Source organism: Myodes glareolus, chromosome 18, assembly GCF_982192425.1.
Source record: "Myodes glareolus chromosome 18, mMyoGla1.1, whole genome shotgun sequence".
Taxonomy (NCBI): domain Eukaryota; kingdom Metazoa; phylum Chordata; class Mammalia; order Rodentia; family Cricetidae; genus Myodes; species Myodes glareolus.
The window spans coordinates 68,374,285-68,390,438 of NC_142043.1; the positions used below are offsets into that span (position 1 = coordinate 68,374,285).

The 16,154-nt window shown below is 55.7% G+C and overlaps 1 protein-coding gene across 2 annotated transcripts in view; it reads left to right on the plus strand.

Moving 5' to 3' along the window:
* The window catches only part of Col11a2 (collagen type XI alpha 2 chain), a 28,228-nt gene extending 19,317 nt beyond the window's left edge, over window positions 1-8,911 (plus strand). For both annotated transcript variants that reach the window (XM_087898430.1, XM_087898431.1), the window contains 24 exons: window positions 89-196; window positions 299-352; window positions 453-506; window positions 661-768; window positions 936-989; window positions 1,201-1,254; window positions 1,348-1,401; window positions 1,527-1,580; window positions 1,862-1,969; window positions 2,265-2,318; window positions 2,507-2,560; window positions 2,666-2,719; window positions 3,049-3,102; window positions 3,345-3,452; window positions 3,535-3,588; window positions 3,683-3,736; window positions 3,957-4,064; window positions 4,194-4,247; window positions 4,430-4,465; window positions 4,664-4,717; window positions 4,831-5,098; window positions 6,861-6,973; window positions 7,258-7,464; window positions 7,898-8,911. In XM_087898430.1, coding sequence (XP_087754556.1) covers window positions 89-196; window positions 299-352; window positions 453-506; window positions 661-768; window positions 936-989; window positions 1,201-1,254; window positions 1,348-1,401; window positions 1,527-1,580; window positions 1,862-1,969; window positions 2,265-2,318; window positions 2,507-2,560; window positions 2,666-2,719; window positions 3,049-3,102; window positions 3,345-3,452; window positions 3,535-3,588; window positions 3,683-3,736; window positions 3,957-4,064; window positions 4,194-4,247; window positions 4,430-4,465; window positions 4,664-4,717; window positions 4,831-5,098; window positions 6,861-6,973; window positions 7,258-7,464; window positions 7,898-8,038 — 2,061 coding nt within the window. In that variant the 3' untranslated portion in view covers window positions 8,039-8,911. The remainder of the gene's footprint in view (window positions 1-88; window positions 197-298; window positions 353-452; window positions 507-660; window positions 769-935; window positions 990-1,200; window positions 1,255-1,347; window positions 1,402-1,526; window positions 1,581-1,861; window positions 1,970-2,264; window positions 2,319-2,506; window positions 2,561-2,665; window positions 2,720-3,048; window positions 3,103-3,344; window positions 3,453-3,534; window positions 3,589-3,682; window positions 3,737-3,956; window positions 4,065-4,193; window positions 4,248-4,429; window positions 4,466-4,663; window positions 4,718-4,830; window positions 5,099-6,860; window positions 6,974-7,257; window positions 7,465-7,897) is intronic.
* The last annotated feature ends 7,243 nt before the right edge of the window (window positions 8,912-16,154 follow it).

The window sequence follows — 16,154 nt, forward strand, 5'->3', positions numbered from 1 at the left end:
TGAGCTGTGAACTGAGGGGTGATGGATACCCAGGTGTTTTGTGGAGGTGCTTGAGGGTGAGGCTGCATCCTTCCCTTGTTCCTTGCAGGGTGAGAAGGGCCCTATTGGTCCCACTGGCCGTGATGGGGTGCAGGGTCCTGTGGGGCTTCCTGGTCCAGCGGGACCCCCAGGTGTGGCTGGAGAGGATGGAGATAAGGTGAGACCCTACAGTCTTCTCTCCACATGAGACTGCTGACCTCTGACCTCTATCTAATTTGCATATCTCCTTTTTCTTGTATCTCATTACCTTCTCCTACAGGGTGAGGTGGGAGACCCAGGACAGAAGGGTACCAAAGGGAACAAAGGCGAACACGTAAGCATCCGTGACCTTGACTTTTGACCTCCTGACTTTTAACTTCATCCCACCCTTGATATGACCTATCCTGGCATCTCTGACTTCCTTTCCTCCCTAGGGCCCACCTGGACCTCCTGGTCCCATCGGTCCTGTGGGACAGCCCGGAGCTGCGGTGAGTGCCTCTGGGTCTCCACAGAGGCCCCAGCAGGCTCTAGCCTGCCTCAGTTTCCCCCTTGTCCTTGTGTCTGATGCTCAGGTCTGTGTGAGTTTATGGATGGCGGACACGTGACCCATGACCTATCACTCTGTCCTTGTCCCTGCTCCAGGGAGCTGATGGGGAGCCTGGAGCTCGGGGGCCCCAGGGACACTTTGGAGCCAAAGGCGATGAAGGAACAAGAGGATTCAATGGGCCCCCGGGACCCATTGGCCTCCAGGTGAGCGGAGATGGGAACAGGGCCTGAGAGGTAGGCTCTGGGAGGGTCTGTGAGTACCCTGCCAGTCACCCCCTGATGAAGACAGGGGAGGTGGGGACAGAGGACTGTTAGGGGCTGAGTGACAAGGGTTGGGTGTTGGATGGGCTGGTCACTGGGTCTGTGCACAGGGCCTGCCAGGACCTTCTGGAGAGAAGGGAGAAACAGGAGACGTGGGGCCTATGGTGAGTGTGACCCTTGCTGACTCGAATCCACCTGCCACCCAGCCTGTCCCCAGCCTGACACTCCACTGCCGACCTCATGGCTTGCATGTAGCCTTGCCATCTGCTCTCTGCCTGGACCTCTGCTCACACAGCCCTACCGTCCTGCTCAGCCATAGACTTCCTTCTCTCCCTTCCTTCCCCATCCTGATGTGTTCATACCCCACCCACCCAGGGACCACCTGGCCCTCCAGGACCTCGCGGCCCCGCTGGACCCAATGGCGCTGATGTGAGTCATCTCGTCCCTTGTCCCCCTGTCCCTTCAGACCCATGTAGTTGAGTCCTCTGTCTCCCCTCGTAATGGCTTCTCTTCCTCTTCCAGGGCCCACAAGGTCCTCCTGGAGGCATTGGGAACCTGGGTCCCCCTGGAGAGAAGGTAGCTGAAGAGGGGTGAATGGACCAGTCTTGGCAGGGGGAATGGGGTTAGATTTCTGCTTATTTTTGACAGAGATGTGGGGTTGTCAGGATGTGTGGGGGACTTTGATGCTCCTCTCTTTGTAGGGGGAGCCGGGAGAGTCTGGGTCTCCAGGCGTCCAGGGCGAGCCGGGTGTGAAGGTGAGTGGCAGTTCTGAGGCCTTGTCCCCCACACCTTTTGTCCTTCGCTGTACTCTCGTCCTTCTCTCTGACCTGGGACCTCCACCTGCTTGATCCCTGGGCCTGAAGGAACCCAGCCACCATTTCCTGAAGGGAGGAAGGGCCAGGACATTCCCCATAGGCCTCACCATGATTGTCCAGTTGTCACCAAGTGGCTGAGGGGAGGCTGAGGCTGTCTTAGACTATTTCCCTGACTTTCAAGACTCCCTTGAGACCATCTGTTCCCTTCACTTGCTCTGCAGGGTCCGCGTGGTGAGCGTGGTGAAAAAGGAGAGGCTGGGCAGGCGGGAGAGGCTGGACCACCAGGGCCTAAAGGCCCTACAGGCGATGATGGCCCCAAGGGGAACCCTGTGAGTTTGGGGAGTGAAAGGAAAGTCTGAGAATGGGAGACCCCAGGACATCGGTGTGTGGGGGCATCGGCACCTTGGAATGTGGGGAGCCTGAGGGCGGGCTGGTCCCTGGGAGGGAGGCTGTGGGGATGGGTGCTCTCCCATGGTTTGGGAGCACTGAGGAGGCTAAAGTGATGGGCAGAGGGGAGGAGCACAGGAGACCCTCCTCCAAGGGCGACGTGTCCATGGGGCTCTGTGTTGGCTCTGGATGGCCTTAGGGAGCTTTGGTGTTGACCTTGTTCTTCCTTTGGATTAGGGTCCCGTTGGCTTTCCTGGGGACCCTGGGCCTCCTGGAGAAGCTGGCCCACGGGTGAGTCTTGTTGAGGGAGGAGGGAGGGGGAAAGGCCAAGATGGTGGGGCTTTATGGGTTGGCCTCTCTGTAGCAGGTGGGCCTGGGTCTCGAGGGTGTGGCAGGGTGAGAGCAGATGGCCAGAGTGAGTCTTGACTGAGATGCCAGTCAGGTTGGGGACCCTCCCCTGACTCTTTTCACCCCTTCAGGGCCAGGATGGTGCTAAGGGTGACCGGGGAGAGGACGGCGAGCCAGGACAGCCTGTGAGTGACCGGTGCCCCTCTCTTCTCACTGACCCTTTGGGTCGTACCTGTTCCCAGAGGTCCTGACTGGATCCTACTCACACTCCTCATATCCTTTCTCTGCAGGGATCCCCTGGTCCCACTGGGGAGAATGGGCCCCCTGGACCCCTTGGGAAGCGGGTAAGTGATGCTGACTCAGCTGCCTGTCCTTGGATAAGGTGGATGGAGGCAAGGCAAAGGCAGGTGATGGGCAGGGAGAGACTGTTAGCTGGTTATTTGTGATACATGCGGCCGGCCATCTTTGGTGTGCTTGGTGCCTTGCGTGTTTTAGCAGTGGGTGTGGTTGCTCCGGTCTTCAGTATTTGTGCGTGGCCCTTTCTAAGAGTGCATGTGTGTGTGTGTGCATATGTATGTAGGTTTTTGCATGTGTGCGCGTGTGTGCATGCAGCAGGAGGGGCTGAGTTGAGTCTGGTTATTGACTCTCATTTCCTCCCTGTTCTCTTCCTCAGGGACCTGCTGGCACTCCTGGTCCAGAGGGACGGCAAGGAGAGAAGGGAGCCAAGGTGAGGGAGAGGCCACCCTGGGTGCTGGGACTTACCCTCCCTTCTTCCTCCAAGTTCTATCTCCAGATGCCTTCCCTATGCCCCCCCTTCCCTGCTGAGTCCCCCCTGTTCCTCTGCCAGGGATCCTGAGGTGTCGTCCTCTCCTCCCCGCCTCACCCTTCTGCCTCAGACCTCCTTCTGCCCCCCTCTACCCCCCTCTGCCCCCCTCTGCCTTGAGAACAAGTTCTTTCTGTGTGTTTCAGGGGGACCCTGGTGCTGTCGGGGCCCCAGGAAAGACAGGCTCGGTGGGTCCTGCAGGCCCAGCAGGAAAGCCTGGCCCTGATGGTCTACGGGGGCTCCCAGGCTCAGTGGTAGGTTGCAGTGTGAAGGAGTTGGGAGGGTGTAATGTGGGGATAGCCCTCCTGACCCCGCGGTGTTCTTTCTTACCTTTAGGGTCAGCAAGGCCGCCCTGGAGCCACAGGTCAGGCTGGGCCCCCAGGTCCTGTGGTAAGTAACTGGGATATATGAGTGGCTCAGGAGTGACCAGAGCCAGGGAGGAAGTCGAAGGTTCTGGGGAGAGTGACTTCTTGTCTCCCTACAGGGACCTCCAGGGCTTCCTGGCCTCCGGGGTGATGCTGGAGCCAAGGGGGAGAAGGTGAGTGACAGATCCAGGATCATGGTCTCAATCCCAGGTCCCATGGGAATGGCCAGTGTCCACTGCTCTGCTTCAGGCCCCCAGTACCCAGTCCTCGGGGTTCTTATTCATGTCCGCTGAAGCTTTCCCCAGATCCCGTGCCCATCTCCCTATCTTCCTGCCCTTCTCCATCTGTGTAAGGTCTTTAAGAATCCCTGTGACCACCTTCCCCCTTATCCAGGGTCACCCAGGTCTCATCGGGCTGATCGGGCCGACGGGAGAGCAAGGAGAGAAGGGTGACCGGGGCCTTCCTGGCCCTCAGGGCGCCCCCGGACAGAAGGGGGAGACGGTGGGTACAGGGATGGCTCAGAGAGATCTCGGGGGGTACGGTGGAATTCATGCTGAAGGTGGGGGTGGGAACTGGGCTGCGGGGTGGAGGGATTGAGGGACCCAGCCTCTCCCCGTGCTGTTGTTCTAGGGCATCCCGGGAGCATCTGGCCCCATTGGTCCTGGAGGGCCTCCTGGCCTGCCGGTAAGTGCACCATCTACCTCCTCCTAACCCCACTACTGACCGTTTCGGCTCTCAGCGCCCCACGGTTCTCTCTTCTGATGTTTCTGTGTCCCTCATGTGGAAACCCAGGGTCCATGGACTTGTGACTTCGTCTGGCCACGCCTGTGTCCATTCCTGTGCTGATTCCTTCTGTTTATTTACAGGGACCCGCTGGCCCCAAAGGAGCCAAAGGAGCCACAGTGAGTGACCTATTAGCTTTGACTTTGCCCTCCCTGAGCTGGGCTTAACCCTGTCTCTCCATGGCAAACGCGGAAGTTCCCCCCCTTCGCAGTGGGGAACCCCTCATTTCCGACAGGAGACCAGTTTGACCCTTTTATGACCTTGAGCCCATGCTTCATCTCCTGACCCCTCCTTGACCTCTTTAATTCCTTTGTTAGGGCCCAGCCGGACCTAAGGGAGAGAAGGGCGTGCAGGGCCCCCCAGGACACCCGGTGAGTGGGGAGAGCAGGCAGTGCCCAGTACCTGCTGCTCTGGCTGGGCAACCTGATGCACCGGGCCCGCTATACATTCACCGCGACCTCACTGCACCTCTGTCCCCATCCAGGGGCCCCCGGGTGAGGTGATCCAGCCACTGCCCATCCAGATGCCCAAGAAGACCCGGCGCTCTGTGGATGGAAGCCAGCTGATGCAGGACGACGAGGCTGAGCCCACTGGTGGTGCCCCGGGCACCCCTGCCGGGCTGGAGGAGATCTTTGGCTCACTGGACTCTCTGCGGGAGGAGATCGAGCAGATGAGGAAGCCCACGGGGACCCAGGACAGCCCTGCTCGCACTTGCCAGGACCTGAAGCTGTGTCACCCCGAGCTTCCCGATGGTCAGTACTGGTCTCAGGCTGGGGACGGCCGAGTGGCTGCTGGAGTGGGGGTCTTAGGGACCGTGCGGGAGTGGGGAGTCTTAGGAACCGCACTGGAGTGGGGGGGGTCTTAGGGACAGCGCTGGAGTGGGGGTCTTAGGGACGGCGCTTGAGTGGGGGGGTCTTAGGAATGGCGCTGGAGTGGGGGGGTCTTAGGGACGGCGCTGGAGTGGGGGGGTCTTAGGGACGGCGCTGGAGTGGGGTCTTAGGGACGGCGCTTGAGTGGGGGGGTCTTAGGAATGGCGCTGGAGTGGGGGGTCTTAGGGACGGCGCTGGAGTGGGGGGGTCTTAGGGACGGCGCTGGAGTGGGGGTCTTAGGGACGGCGCTGGAGTGGGGGTCTTAGGGACGGCGCTGGAGTGGGGGTCTTAGGGACGGCGCTTGAGTGGGGGTCTTAGGGACGGCGCTTGAGTGGGGGGGTCTTAGGAATGGCGCTGGAGTGGGGGGGTCTTAGGGATGGCACTGGAGTGGGGGGGTCTTAGGGACGGCGCTTGAGTGGGGGGGTCTTAGGAATGGCGCTGGAGTGGGGGGGTCTTAGGGACGGCGCTGGAGTGGGGGTCTTAGGGACGGCGCTGGAGTGGGGGTCTTAGGGACGGCGCTGGAGTGGGGGTCTTAGGGACGGCGCTGGAGTGGGGGTCTTAGGGACGGCGCTGGAGTGGGGGGGTCTTAGGAATGGCGCTGGAGTGGGGGGGTCTTAGGGATGGCACTGGAGTGGGGGGGTCTTAGGGATGGCGCTGGAGTGGGGGGTCTTAGGGACGGCGCTGGAGTGGGGTCTTAGGGACGGCGCTGGAGTGGGGGTCTTAGGGACAGCGCTGGGGGGGGTGTCTTAGGAACGGCGCTGGAGTGGGAGGTCTTAGGGACGGCGCTGGAGTGGGGGGTCTTTTTTTTTTTTTTCGAGACAGGGTTTCTCTGTAGTTTTTTGGTGCCTGTCCTGAAACTAGCTCTTGTAGACCAGGCTGGCCTCGAACTCACAGAGATCCGCCTGCCTCTGCCTCCCGAGTGCTGGGATTAAAGGCATGCGCCACCACTGCCCGGCTGGAGTGGGGGGTCTTAGGGACCGCACTGGAGTGGGAGTCTTAGGGACTGCGCTGGAGTAGGGGGTCTTAGGAACTGCACTGGAGTGGGGGTCTTAGGGACTGCGCTGGAGTGGGGGTCTTAGGGACAGCGCTGGAGTGGGGCTAATATGGAGTGGTATCTAACATGAACTGGTTACAGGTGTGTGACAGTCACAGGTGTGTGACAGTCACAGGTGTATAACCGTCACAGGTGTGTGGTAGTCACAGGTGTGTAGCTGTAACAGGTTTGCAACATCCAACTGGGTGAAAAGTGCTTTGGGGTCTTAGCAGCTGACGTGGCTTCATCTGTGGGCAGCAGTGCCCACGAGAGTCGACACATACATGTGTGCACACATACCTGAATTCACACAGATAGCAGCTACCCATCACACTCCTTCTGGAGGGGAGCCCAGAATCAATACTGGAGCTGCAGGCACTAACTGGAGACTGGGGTGGGCTGTGGGGTGATAGGAGGTAAACTGAGCCAGGGCTAGGGGTGTCACAGGGCTGTGAGTGGGAAAGCACTGGGAGCCTGAGCTGTGGCTCTGGCTGGGATCCTGGGCCGTGACTCTGGCTGGGAGCCTTGGGGAGAGGAGGGAAGGGAGCACAGGGATGGAGGAGCATCTCGAAGCATGGCCTGTGATCTGACCTCCCTGTTCTCACCCAACAGGAGAGTACTGGGTTGACCCCAACCAGGGCTGCGCTCGGGATGCCTTCCGGGTGTTCTGCAACTTTACAGCAGGAGGGGAGACTTGTGTTACACCTAGGGATGACATCACACAGGTACGAGCTGATTGGTCCTCAGTCTGCCACCCTTGCCCATCCTGACCCTTCGTTCCTTTTTGTGTGACCTTTGATGCTTTCTTTGTCTTCTTTCCTGGAATCCCAAGACTGAAGTTTGTTGTTCCTTACCCCGTCTGTGTCTGCTTTCCAGAACCCCTCAGTGTCTAGTGTTTCCACTGACCCTTACCCTATCTGTGGCTGCTCGCTGGAGCCCACGGTGCCTCCCCTGACCCTTACCATATCTGTGGCTGCTAGCTGGAGCCTTGACTCTTCTTTCTCCCCAGTTCTCCTATGTGGACTCTGAGGGCTCCCCAGTGGGAGTGGTTCAGCTCACCTTCCTGCGGCTGCTCAGCGTCTCTGCCCACCAGGATGTCTCTTACCCTTGCTCTGTAGTATCCCAGGATGGCCCCCTGAGACTCCGGGGGGCCAATGAGGATGAACTGAGCCCCGAGACCAGCCCCTATGTCAAGGAGTTCAGGGACGGCTGTCAGGTGGGAATCAGAGATACTGGGTGGGAGGCAGGTCCCCGATTTGGGCTACTGGAAGGAGATGGGGAGAGCATTCGGTGGGATGCCTAGGGAAAGTAGGGAGGAGCCCGCTTCCAGGTGTCAGTTGTGCCTGAGGGGTGGGAGCTTAAAGGGCTAAGGGGGGGGGAGTGGGCGTTGAACTTGTGTGAGCCATCTCGGTGGCCTCGTGTGTGTACACACACCAGCGTTGATGCAGTTACACAAGTTCATGGATTTGTGGACCTTCAGATGCCTGGCAGAGGCACATGGAGGGCACACACATAAGTATACCTAGTCCATACATCCAGAACCATCCGGGTGTGGTCAGGATTCTCAGGAGAGGCGAGCCTGGGGCTGGGTTTGGGTCCATTGCTTCTCCCCCATGCTCATAGCTCTCCTTCCCTGCCTCTCTGTCTAGACCCAGCAAGGCCGGACAGTATTGGAGGTGCGCACACCGGTGTTGGAGCAGCTGCCCGTGCGGGATGCCTCCTTCTCAGACCTGGGGTCCCCCACAAGGCGGGGAGGCGTGCTTCTGGGGCCTGTCTGCTTTATGGGCTAAGCCCTTTCTGACCCTGTCAACCAAAAGCAGACCCGCCTGGAGTCACACAGCATGAATTTCACGCCACCTCCCATGAAAACCCCTTGTCATCTAGGGGACTTTGGGCCAGGGCACCTCAAGCCTCAAGTCAGGGGCAACAGCCAGGGGTGGGGTGAACCAGGGGGTGCTGGGACAGCCCAGTGGAAGGGTGGGCACCCATTAGAGAGCTGAGACTTTTATTTAAAACAGTTCCCTGTCCCTCCAAATAAGTGGAAGAGAAAGGACACTGTGTATTTTGTATTTAAAAAAGTAATTATATTAATTATTTAAAGAGAGGAAAAAAAGTAACAAAGAAGATAAAGAAAGAAATGCCCGAAACTCCAGCAGATACTGGGGACAGGTGCTGCAAGGGTGGGCCAGCACCCCACTCTCCCCTCAGGGTTTTCCTTAGTGCCCGTGGGTGTGGCTTTCTGGGATGAATCCCCTTTCTCACATCCACGGGATGCTAAGAACGCTGGAACACACACACTCCCCTGCCTCAGGGCTCCAGCTCTCGCTCCCCAGGAAGGAAGTTCTGTGACACACTGTCCCTGTCAGGAATGGCCTGCCACTTAAGACCAGGCCCCTTCTCGGGGGACACCAGACCAGAGGGCTGTGCGGGGCCTGCCTTGGGCAGGTTATTGAGATACTGAAGTTCTCCCAGTGGCTGAAGTCGCCAGGGCTCTGGGCACTGTCCTGACCGCACAGTTTCTTCCCTGGGCACCTCCTCTCCTCCCTGATGCTGAAGAGAGCTAATGTCTAGCCTATGCCAGAAGGGGCTCCCAGGAGCCCACTAGCCCTGCGTCCAAGCCCCTCCTGACTGACGGTTAAATAATGTGATTGTCTCCTCCCGGGTGTGTGTTGGTGCTTGCGTTGTTATTTCAGCCTCCCCAGGTTCCTACAGCACTCCTGTTCCCCCAAAAGGCTGGCTTCGTCCTACACACAGGAGTCCCCAGCGGGTCCCGGGGCTTACACAGCCTGGGTGTCAAGAACAGATCCCCAAATGGATGCTCCCAGTGACATCATACCCAGGGCCCTGATCCAGTACAGGGCTGCCACTGGTTATGTGAGCTTTGCCTCCCCATCTGCCCACAAATACAGTTGCCCTTCGGTCTTCAAAGTTAGAAGAAACTCTGGGTGGTTCTGTGCAAGGGGTAACTATGCCTACTTCCAGACGTCAATTTCTGCACCTTTCCAAGACATGCTGTAACCCCCAGGCTTGCCATGTTCTGTGGTCCAAAGCCAAAACTGAAGTCAGGTCTCTTACATGTACATGTTTTCACATATTCACACAAAAAGCATCTTTATTCTGTACGGTTCCGTGTATGTATACAGTTTCTCTGCCTGGGGACTGCTGACCTCCTTCCTCCCCAAGATGCCCTTCTCTGGGCTTGTTCAGTAGCTCAGGTCTGCTCTGGTTAGGAGATCCTTGGGTGCTGGGCACCCCTAGGGGACCTCCTGCTCTCCTGGGGCTTCCCATCCTCACACAGCATTGCTTGCTCTTGTCTGTCAATTGGAGGTTGAGAGTTACCCCAGGGTCTTACCCAATTGGGATGCCCTCCTTACTGAGGGAGGGAGACCGCAGGTGTTTGTCCAGTCCATCTGTGACCTGTGGATGGGATGGCTGAATGTTGCTCATTTGCACCCAACACTCACGTCATCCCCACCCCCATTGTCAACACTTCCCTGTGGTGAGTCCCAGTCTGCACCACCAGGACAGTTTTTGCTGGAGGGCAAAACCATGGAACTTTGGACCCCAACCATTTTTGATGCTAGGAGCCCCCCGACCCCTGTGCAGGTGCAAACTCATGGAGATAAAGAGTTCACCGCAGGTGTAGACTCAGCATAGGGGGAGAATTTAGTGCAGGTGGACACCCCAGTGCAGGTGGAAACTCAGTGCAGGTGGAGATTCAATGCAGGTGCAGAGCCAGTGAAGGTGGAGACCCTAGTGAGGGGCAGAGTCAGGGTAGGTGCAGACTCAACACAGATGGAGATGGTTGCAGTGGAGGGCACAATGCAGGTGGAGCCAGTGCAGGCACAGACAGTGCAGGTGGAACCAGTGCAGGCACAGACAGTGCAGGTGGAGACAGTGCAGGTGCAGACAGTATAAATGGAGACAATGCAGGTGCAGACAATGCAGGTGCAGACAGTTGCAGGTGGAGGCCACAGTTCAGGTGGAGACAGTACAGGCACAGACAGTGCAGGTGGAGACAGTGCAGGCACAGACAGTGCAGGTGGAGACAGTGCAGGTGCAGACAGTATAAACGGAGACAATGCAGGTGCAGACAATGCAGGTGCAGACAGTTGCAGGTGGAGGCCACAGTTCAGGTGGAGACAGTACAGGCACAGACAGTGCAGGTGGAGACAGTGCAGGAACAGACAGTGTAGGTCGAGACAGTGCAGGTGCAGACAGTGTAGATGGAGACAATGCAGGTCCAGACAGTGCAGGTGCAGACAGTTGCAGGTGGAGGCCACAGTTCAGGTGGAGACAGTGCAGGCACAGACAGTGCAGGCACAGACAGTGCAGATGGAGACAGTGCAGGTACAGACAGTGCAGGTGGAGACAGTGCAGGTGCAGATAGTGCAGTTGCAGACAGTGCAGGCACAGACAGTGCAGGCGCAGACAGTGCAGACACAGACGGTGTAGATGGAGACAAAGCAGGTGCAGACAGTGCAGGTGCAGACAGTGCAGGTGCAGACAGTGCAGGTGCAGATAGTGCAGTTGCAGACAGTGCAGGCACAGACAGTGCAGGTGCAGACAGTGCAGACACAGATGGTGTAGATGGAGACAAAGCAGGTGCAGACAGTGCAGGTGCAGACAGTGCAGGTGCAGACAGTGCAGGCACAGACAGTGCAGGTGGAGATGCCAGTGCAGGTGCAGACAGCACAGGTGGAGACTGTGCAGGTGGAGATCCCTCCTGCATCTGAGTGCCCCAGTTCTGCCTTTCTGTCTCTCCTGTCATCTACTTAAGTTGTCTTTCCCCACTGCAAAGTAATCAGAATGATACAGTTGGGGGCATGATGGCACATGCCTTTAAAATTTGAGCATTGGGAGGCAGAGACAAGTAGATCACAGAGTTCAAAGCCAACTTGGTCAACACAAATTCCACGCTCCAGAGCTACATATAGACACTCTGTCTCAAAAACAAACAACCCAGAACAATGCAGGTCCACGATATCATGAAATCTTTTCTCCTTCTTTGTCCATCAATTTATTTCTTATTCCTCAGACCCTAAGAGGACTGAAGTGTGTGTGTGTTGTCATCATCTCATCTACCCAGTGTCACAGTGGATGGAAGTTTGGGGATCCTGTGTGCCTTTCCATGTCTATAATCAAGTCCGGAGAGAGACCTCTCCCTCCCTGGCTCTCTCCCTGGCTTCAGAGACGCTCATCCTCCCCACCCACACTCATTCCCAGCAGGGCTGGGCCAGACCTGAGGTTTGGCCAGGGCTCTCTCTGCAGCTGGTACTAAACCGCAGAGGTCACCCATAGAGCACAGAGGGGAGTGTCCCCAAAGGTCACTTTTGCTTTTCACTTCAACAGGTTTTCTCCATGGAAACAATGCCACACAGCTACTCAAATAACTTCTACATTTGGATTTAGGTCCCCAGGCCAACCCACAACAGGCTATAAAATTTCTCTGCCAACCAACCCGATCTGAGAGTTCTGAGCAGCTCTGCCAAGTGGCAGCTGCATGGCAGGTTCACAGCCTCTCCCTGCAGTGGCTTCTCCTTTCTCTCTAGGAACCTTGGGCCTGGCCCTCAGGCAGGGTGGGAGGATCTGAAGGGCAGAGATTCTGAGCTGGTATTCTGGGGTGGCGCTGGGGATTGGGGTGCCCTGACATGTAGGCATGTGGGTGCTGGCAGTGGCTCTGATGGCTTAGGGCAGAGGACATTTATGTGTGTGTGTGTGTGTGTGTGTGTGAGAGAGAGAGAGAGAGAGAGAGAGAGAGAGAGAGAGAGAGAGAAAGAGAGAGAGAGACGGGGGATGAAGGAGAATCAGAAAGACAGTGGCAAGTGACCCAAGGTTTTGAGGCTCCACAGTGGATCTGTCTGGGACAGACCATACCAGCTGCTGTAGGAGGTAACAGATCTAGAAAGATTTCTGTCTCTAAGTTTAACTGAAACCTCAAATTAGAGGGAGACATTAGTGTCACCAGAATAGGACAGAATTGTGGGGAGAATGGTGACACAGCCACACAGCCCACTGTCCTGTTGGTGGCTTGGAAGAGGAGGAGGAATAAAGAGGGGAGGGATGTTGCCAAGCGGTGATCCCCTGGCCTGTCACACCCTGGCAGCTGCTTCTTGGCTTTGGGCATCCCTGATTTATGGGTTAAAAATAATCTTATAAGTCAGGGGTGGCGGTATGTGTCTGCAAATCCAGAACCTGGAGAGGCTGAGTGTTGTCTACTGCCCAGACTCGAAGTAATCACACAGAAACCACATTATTTGCAATACTGTTTGTCCAATAGCTTAAGCATATTTCTAGCTTGCTCTTATATCCTAAACTAACCCATCTCCATTAATCTGTGTATTGCCATGTGTCTGTGGCTTACCAGCAAAGTTTTGGCATGTCTGTTTCTGGCAGCGGCTTCATGGCTTCTCCTTGACTCTGCCCTCTTTCTCCCAGCATTCGGTTTAGTTTTCCCACCTACCTAAGTTCTGCCTTGCACAGGCCTAAGACAGTTTCTTTATTAACCAATGGTACTCACAATATACAGAGGGGAATCCCACATCAGCTGAGGCAGGAGGATTGGTTAGTAGCCTGAGCTGTTGTAAGTTAGAGGGCAGTCTGGCTACAGTGTGAGCCCTACCACAAATAACGTGAAACAACAGAACAAAACCACGAAGAACACACTTGGGCCACTGTCGCCTGGAACACTGCATATCCCAGAAGGCCAGGGCCTTCCCTGCTATGGATCCGGCTAGGTGGGAATGGGGAGAAGGGAGGGAGGGAGGAGCAAGGCTCCAGCTGCCTCCCAAGGACGTTTCTCTGTGGTAGGGTAGAGACTCAGGTTTGAGGGGTGTGACCTCTGTTCCTGGGAGCCTGACAGAGCAGAGCTGTGCAAATCACTGCCACGTTCTTCCTGGAGAGCTTCTGAGAGCCTCCAGTTTGCTGAGGGGAGGTGGCATCATGGAGCCTTGGATGCTCATCACTGTCCTATCCATATTTAATGGCCCTTTCATGGGAAGTAGCCTTGTGGGCTGTCTCTCTGGTCCTTTGTTGTGTAACATTCTAATTTGTAAGGAAGTGTTAAAATTCAAACTGGTCTAAAGGAAGGGGGGCTTTCAATCCTGCAGGGAGACCCCTTAAAACTCAGGAAGTGGCCGGGCAGTGGTGGCACATGCCTTTAATCCCAGCACTCAGGAGGCAGAGGCAGGGGGATCTCCACAAGTTCAAGGTCAACCTGGTCTACAGAAAGAGAGTTCCAGGACAACCAGAGCTACACAGAGAGACCATGTCTCTAAAAACAAAACACAACCAAAACCAAAACCAAACAAAATGGAAAAACAACCAAGCAACAATAAAAAAAAAAAAAAAAAAAAGCTCAGAACGTGAACAACTCAAAAGCTCCAGGAAGCCCCAGAAACTGACCACGTTTCCCAGGTCCTTCCCTTCAGTGCATCTGAGCAGAAAGAACTGCTGGGGGCACTCGGACCTGCTGAGCTGCTGGAAGAGACTCCAGCACATCTGGCTGCTGCCAAGCTGTGCCCCGCACTCCAGGTTTCCAGTTTCATGAACCATCACCCACGCTGGAGTGGGTTCTCGGCAGTGTAGCTGTCATTGACTGTAAGAAATCCCTCAGGGCTGGAGAGATGGCTCAGTGGTTAAGAGCATTGCCTGCTCTTCCAAAGGTCCTGAGTTCAATTCCCAGCAACCATGTGGTGGCTCACAACCCTCTGTAATGGGGTCTGGTGCCCTCTTCTGGCCTGCAGGCATACACACACAGACAGAATATTGTACACATAATAAATAAATAAATATTTAATAAAAAAAGAAATCCCTCATCCACACTCCACAGAAACCCCAAAAGACTTAACCCATTGGTGCCCCAAGTTGGACTTTCTTTGTTGGTTCTCTATCTGGGGTAAGGAGGCGTTTATTCACGTCTCATTGAGAATGGTATCAGACAACACCCTAAATGAAGAATGGGTAGCAGCCCAGATGCAGGAACGAATCAGGTCTTAGCCTCAGTGAAAGGCAACCAAATGGCCCCCTTCCCTCGTCAGCCCCCTGCGGGTCTGCACTGTTAACCCATTCCCGCTTTCCCAGGCACAGGAGGTGAGAGAATGCCTGTCAGGTTCCACGATCCCGGAACTCCTGTGAAGGTCGTGACCCCAGCCTCTTCCATCTCTGAAGGGCTCAGAAGCCATGGACACTCCAGCAAGTGTGGGGCTCATGGTGGCATGCTGTCCTGCTGTGTCCACATCTCCTGGAAACCAGGCAGAGGCCAGCTCTTCTCATTGAAGGTTTACCTCAGTCTCCGTGGGATTACTTCTCTTTTCTGTTAAGACAGAGTCTCACTTTGTAGACCAGGCTGGCATCAAACCTGTAGATGACGCTCCTGCCTCTGCCTCCCAAGAGTTGGGGATTACAGTTAGGCACCAATATGCCTGGCTTAGGATTCTTAAATATTATCTTTTGTCTAAAATGTTTTGACTACTGTGGCAAGGGTCCTCAGACACTGGTGCCATAGCAGACTTAGGAGGAAGGGTCTTGGGATTCGTCTCACCTTGTGAAAGGACCTAGGTTTCAGGCAAAGCTCCTTGACCTCAGAGGATATGTCAAAGAGGGTTTGTTCCTTTAGAGAGAGAGAGAGAGAGAGAGAGAGAGAGAGAGAGAGAGAGAGAGAGGAGAGAGGAGAGAGAGAGAGAGAGAGAGTCTGTGCGCGCGTGCATGTGCTCCTGTGAGTTTATGTGCACCAAGTGCATTCAGCTGATGGTGGAGGTCAGAGGGTGGAACTCCCGGAGCTGGAGTTACAGGTGGTTGTCATCCCCCTGATGTGGCGCTGGAATTCAAACTGAGCCCTCTGCAAGAGCAGGAAGTACTTTTAGCCGCTGCACCATCTCTCCAACCCCAGGAACCAAGTTCTTAAATCTTAATGCATTCTTTGTCTTAGAGTCTCTATTAATTCCTTTTCTCAAACTGTGACCAGAACCCTGAGGAGAAGTTCCTGAGGGAGGAGGGGTTTACTGCACCTCACAGTTCCGAGGGAGTCAGATCATCACCGTGGAAGGGGCGTGGCCACAGCACGAGGCAGCTGGTCACACTGGTCAGTAGTCAAGAACTAGACAGCAAACAGGAAGTGGGCTGGGCTGTAAAACCTTGAGACCAGCCCTCCAGTGCTCCACTTCCTCCAGCAAGGCTCCTTTGCCTAAAGATTCTGTGAGTCTCAAATAGCACCACCAGTTGGAAACTAAGTGTGCAAATACATGAGCCCGTGTGGGACATCTTACACTCACAACCCCATGCGGGAATATCTCACAATCAAACCACAACAGTGATTTGGTGACATTCCGTGGCTTCTGTGTCTACAGAACTGGGCAATGTTTGGTAATCTGAGTGCTTGGGACTCGCTTCCTCTGTAACTTTAACTGCTTGCTAATGGGTCTGTTATGCTCTGGGGATTGAGATCCTGGGGGCTGATGAGCCATGAAGAGTTGCTTTATCTTGATCTGCCCTGCGTTCTGCAGTGATTTCATTTTTTCCAATTCTCTAGCATCATCTTTGCACCCATTCCCATAAAGCCCACTCGGACAGCCTTAGATAAAGATTATAAACCCAGTGCCCACTGTTGCTGTAATGGAAAAATAAAATGCTGCAGGTCCCTGAATGGTTGCAGTGGGCAGCGGGCCATGAGAACATGCCGCAGGTCTCCAAGTGGGGGCAGGCAGTGGGCAGAGGTCTCGAGAGCAGCCAGTCCCAGGCAGGCACAGTTCCTCAAGTGGCTGCAGTGGGCCACAACAGGCAGTGAGTCCCACGAGAAGAGACAGACAGATGGGCATGCCACGAGGCCACGCCACAGGTCTCTGAAGGCGGCTGGTCCCAGGCAGAGAGCCACGCAGGCAAGAGACAGAGACATGGATAGGCATATCA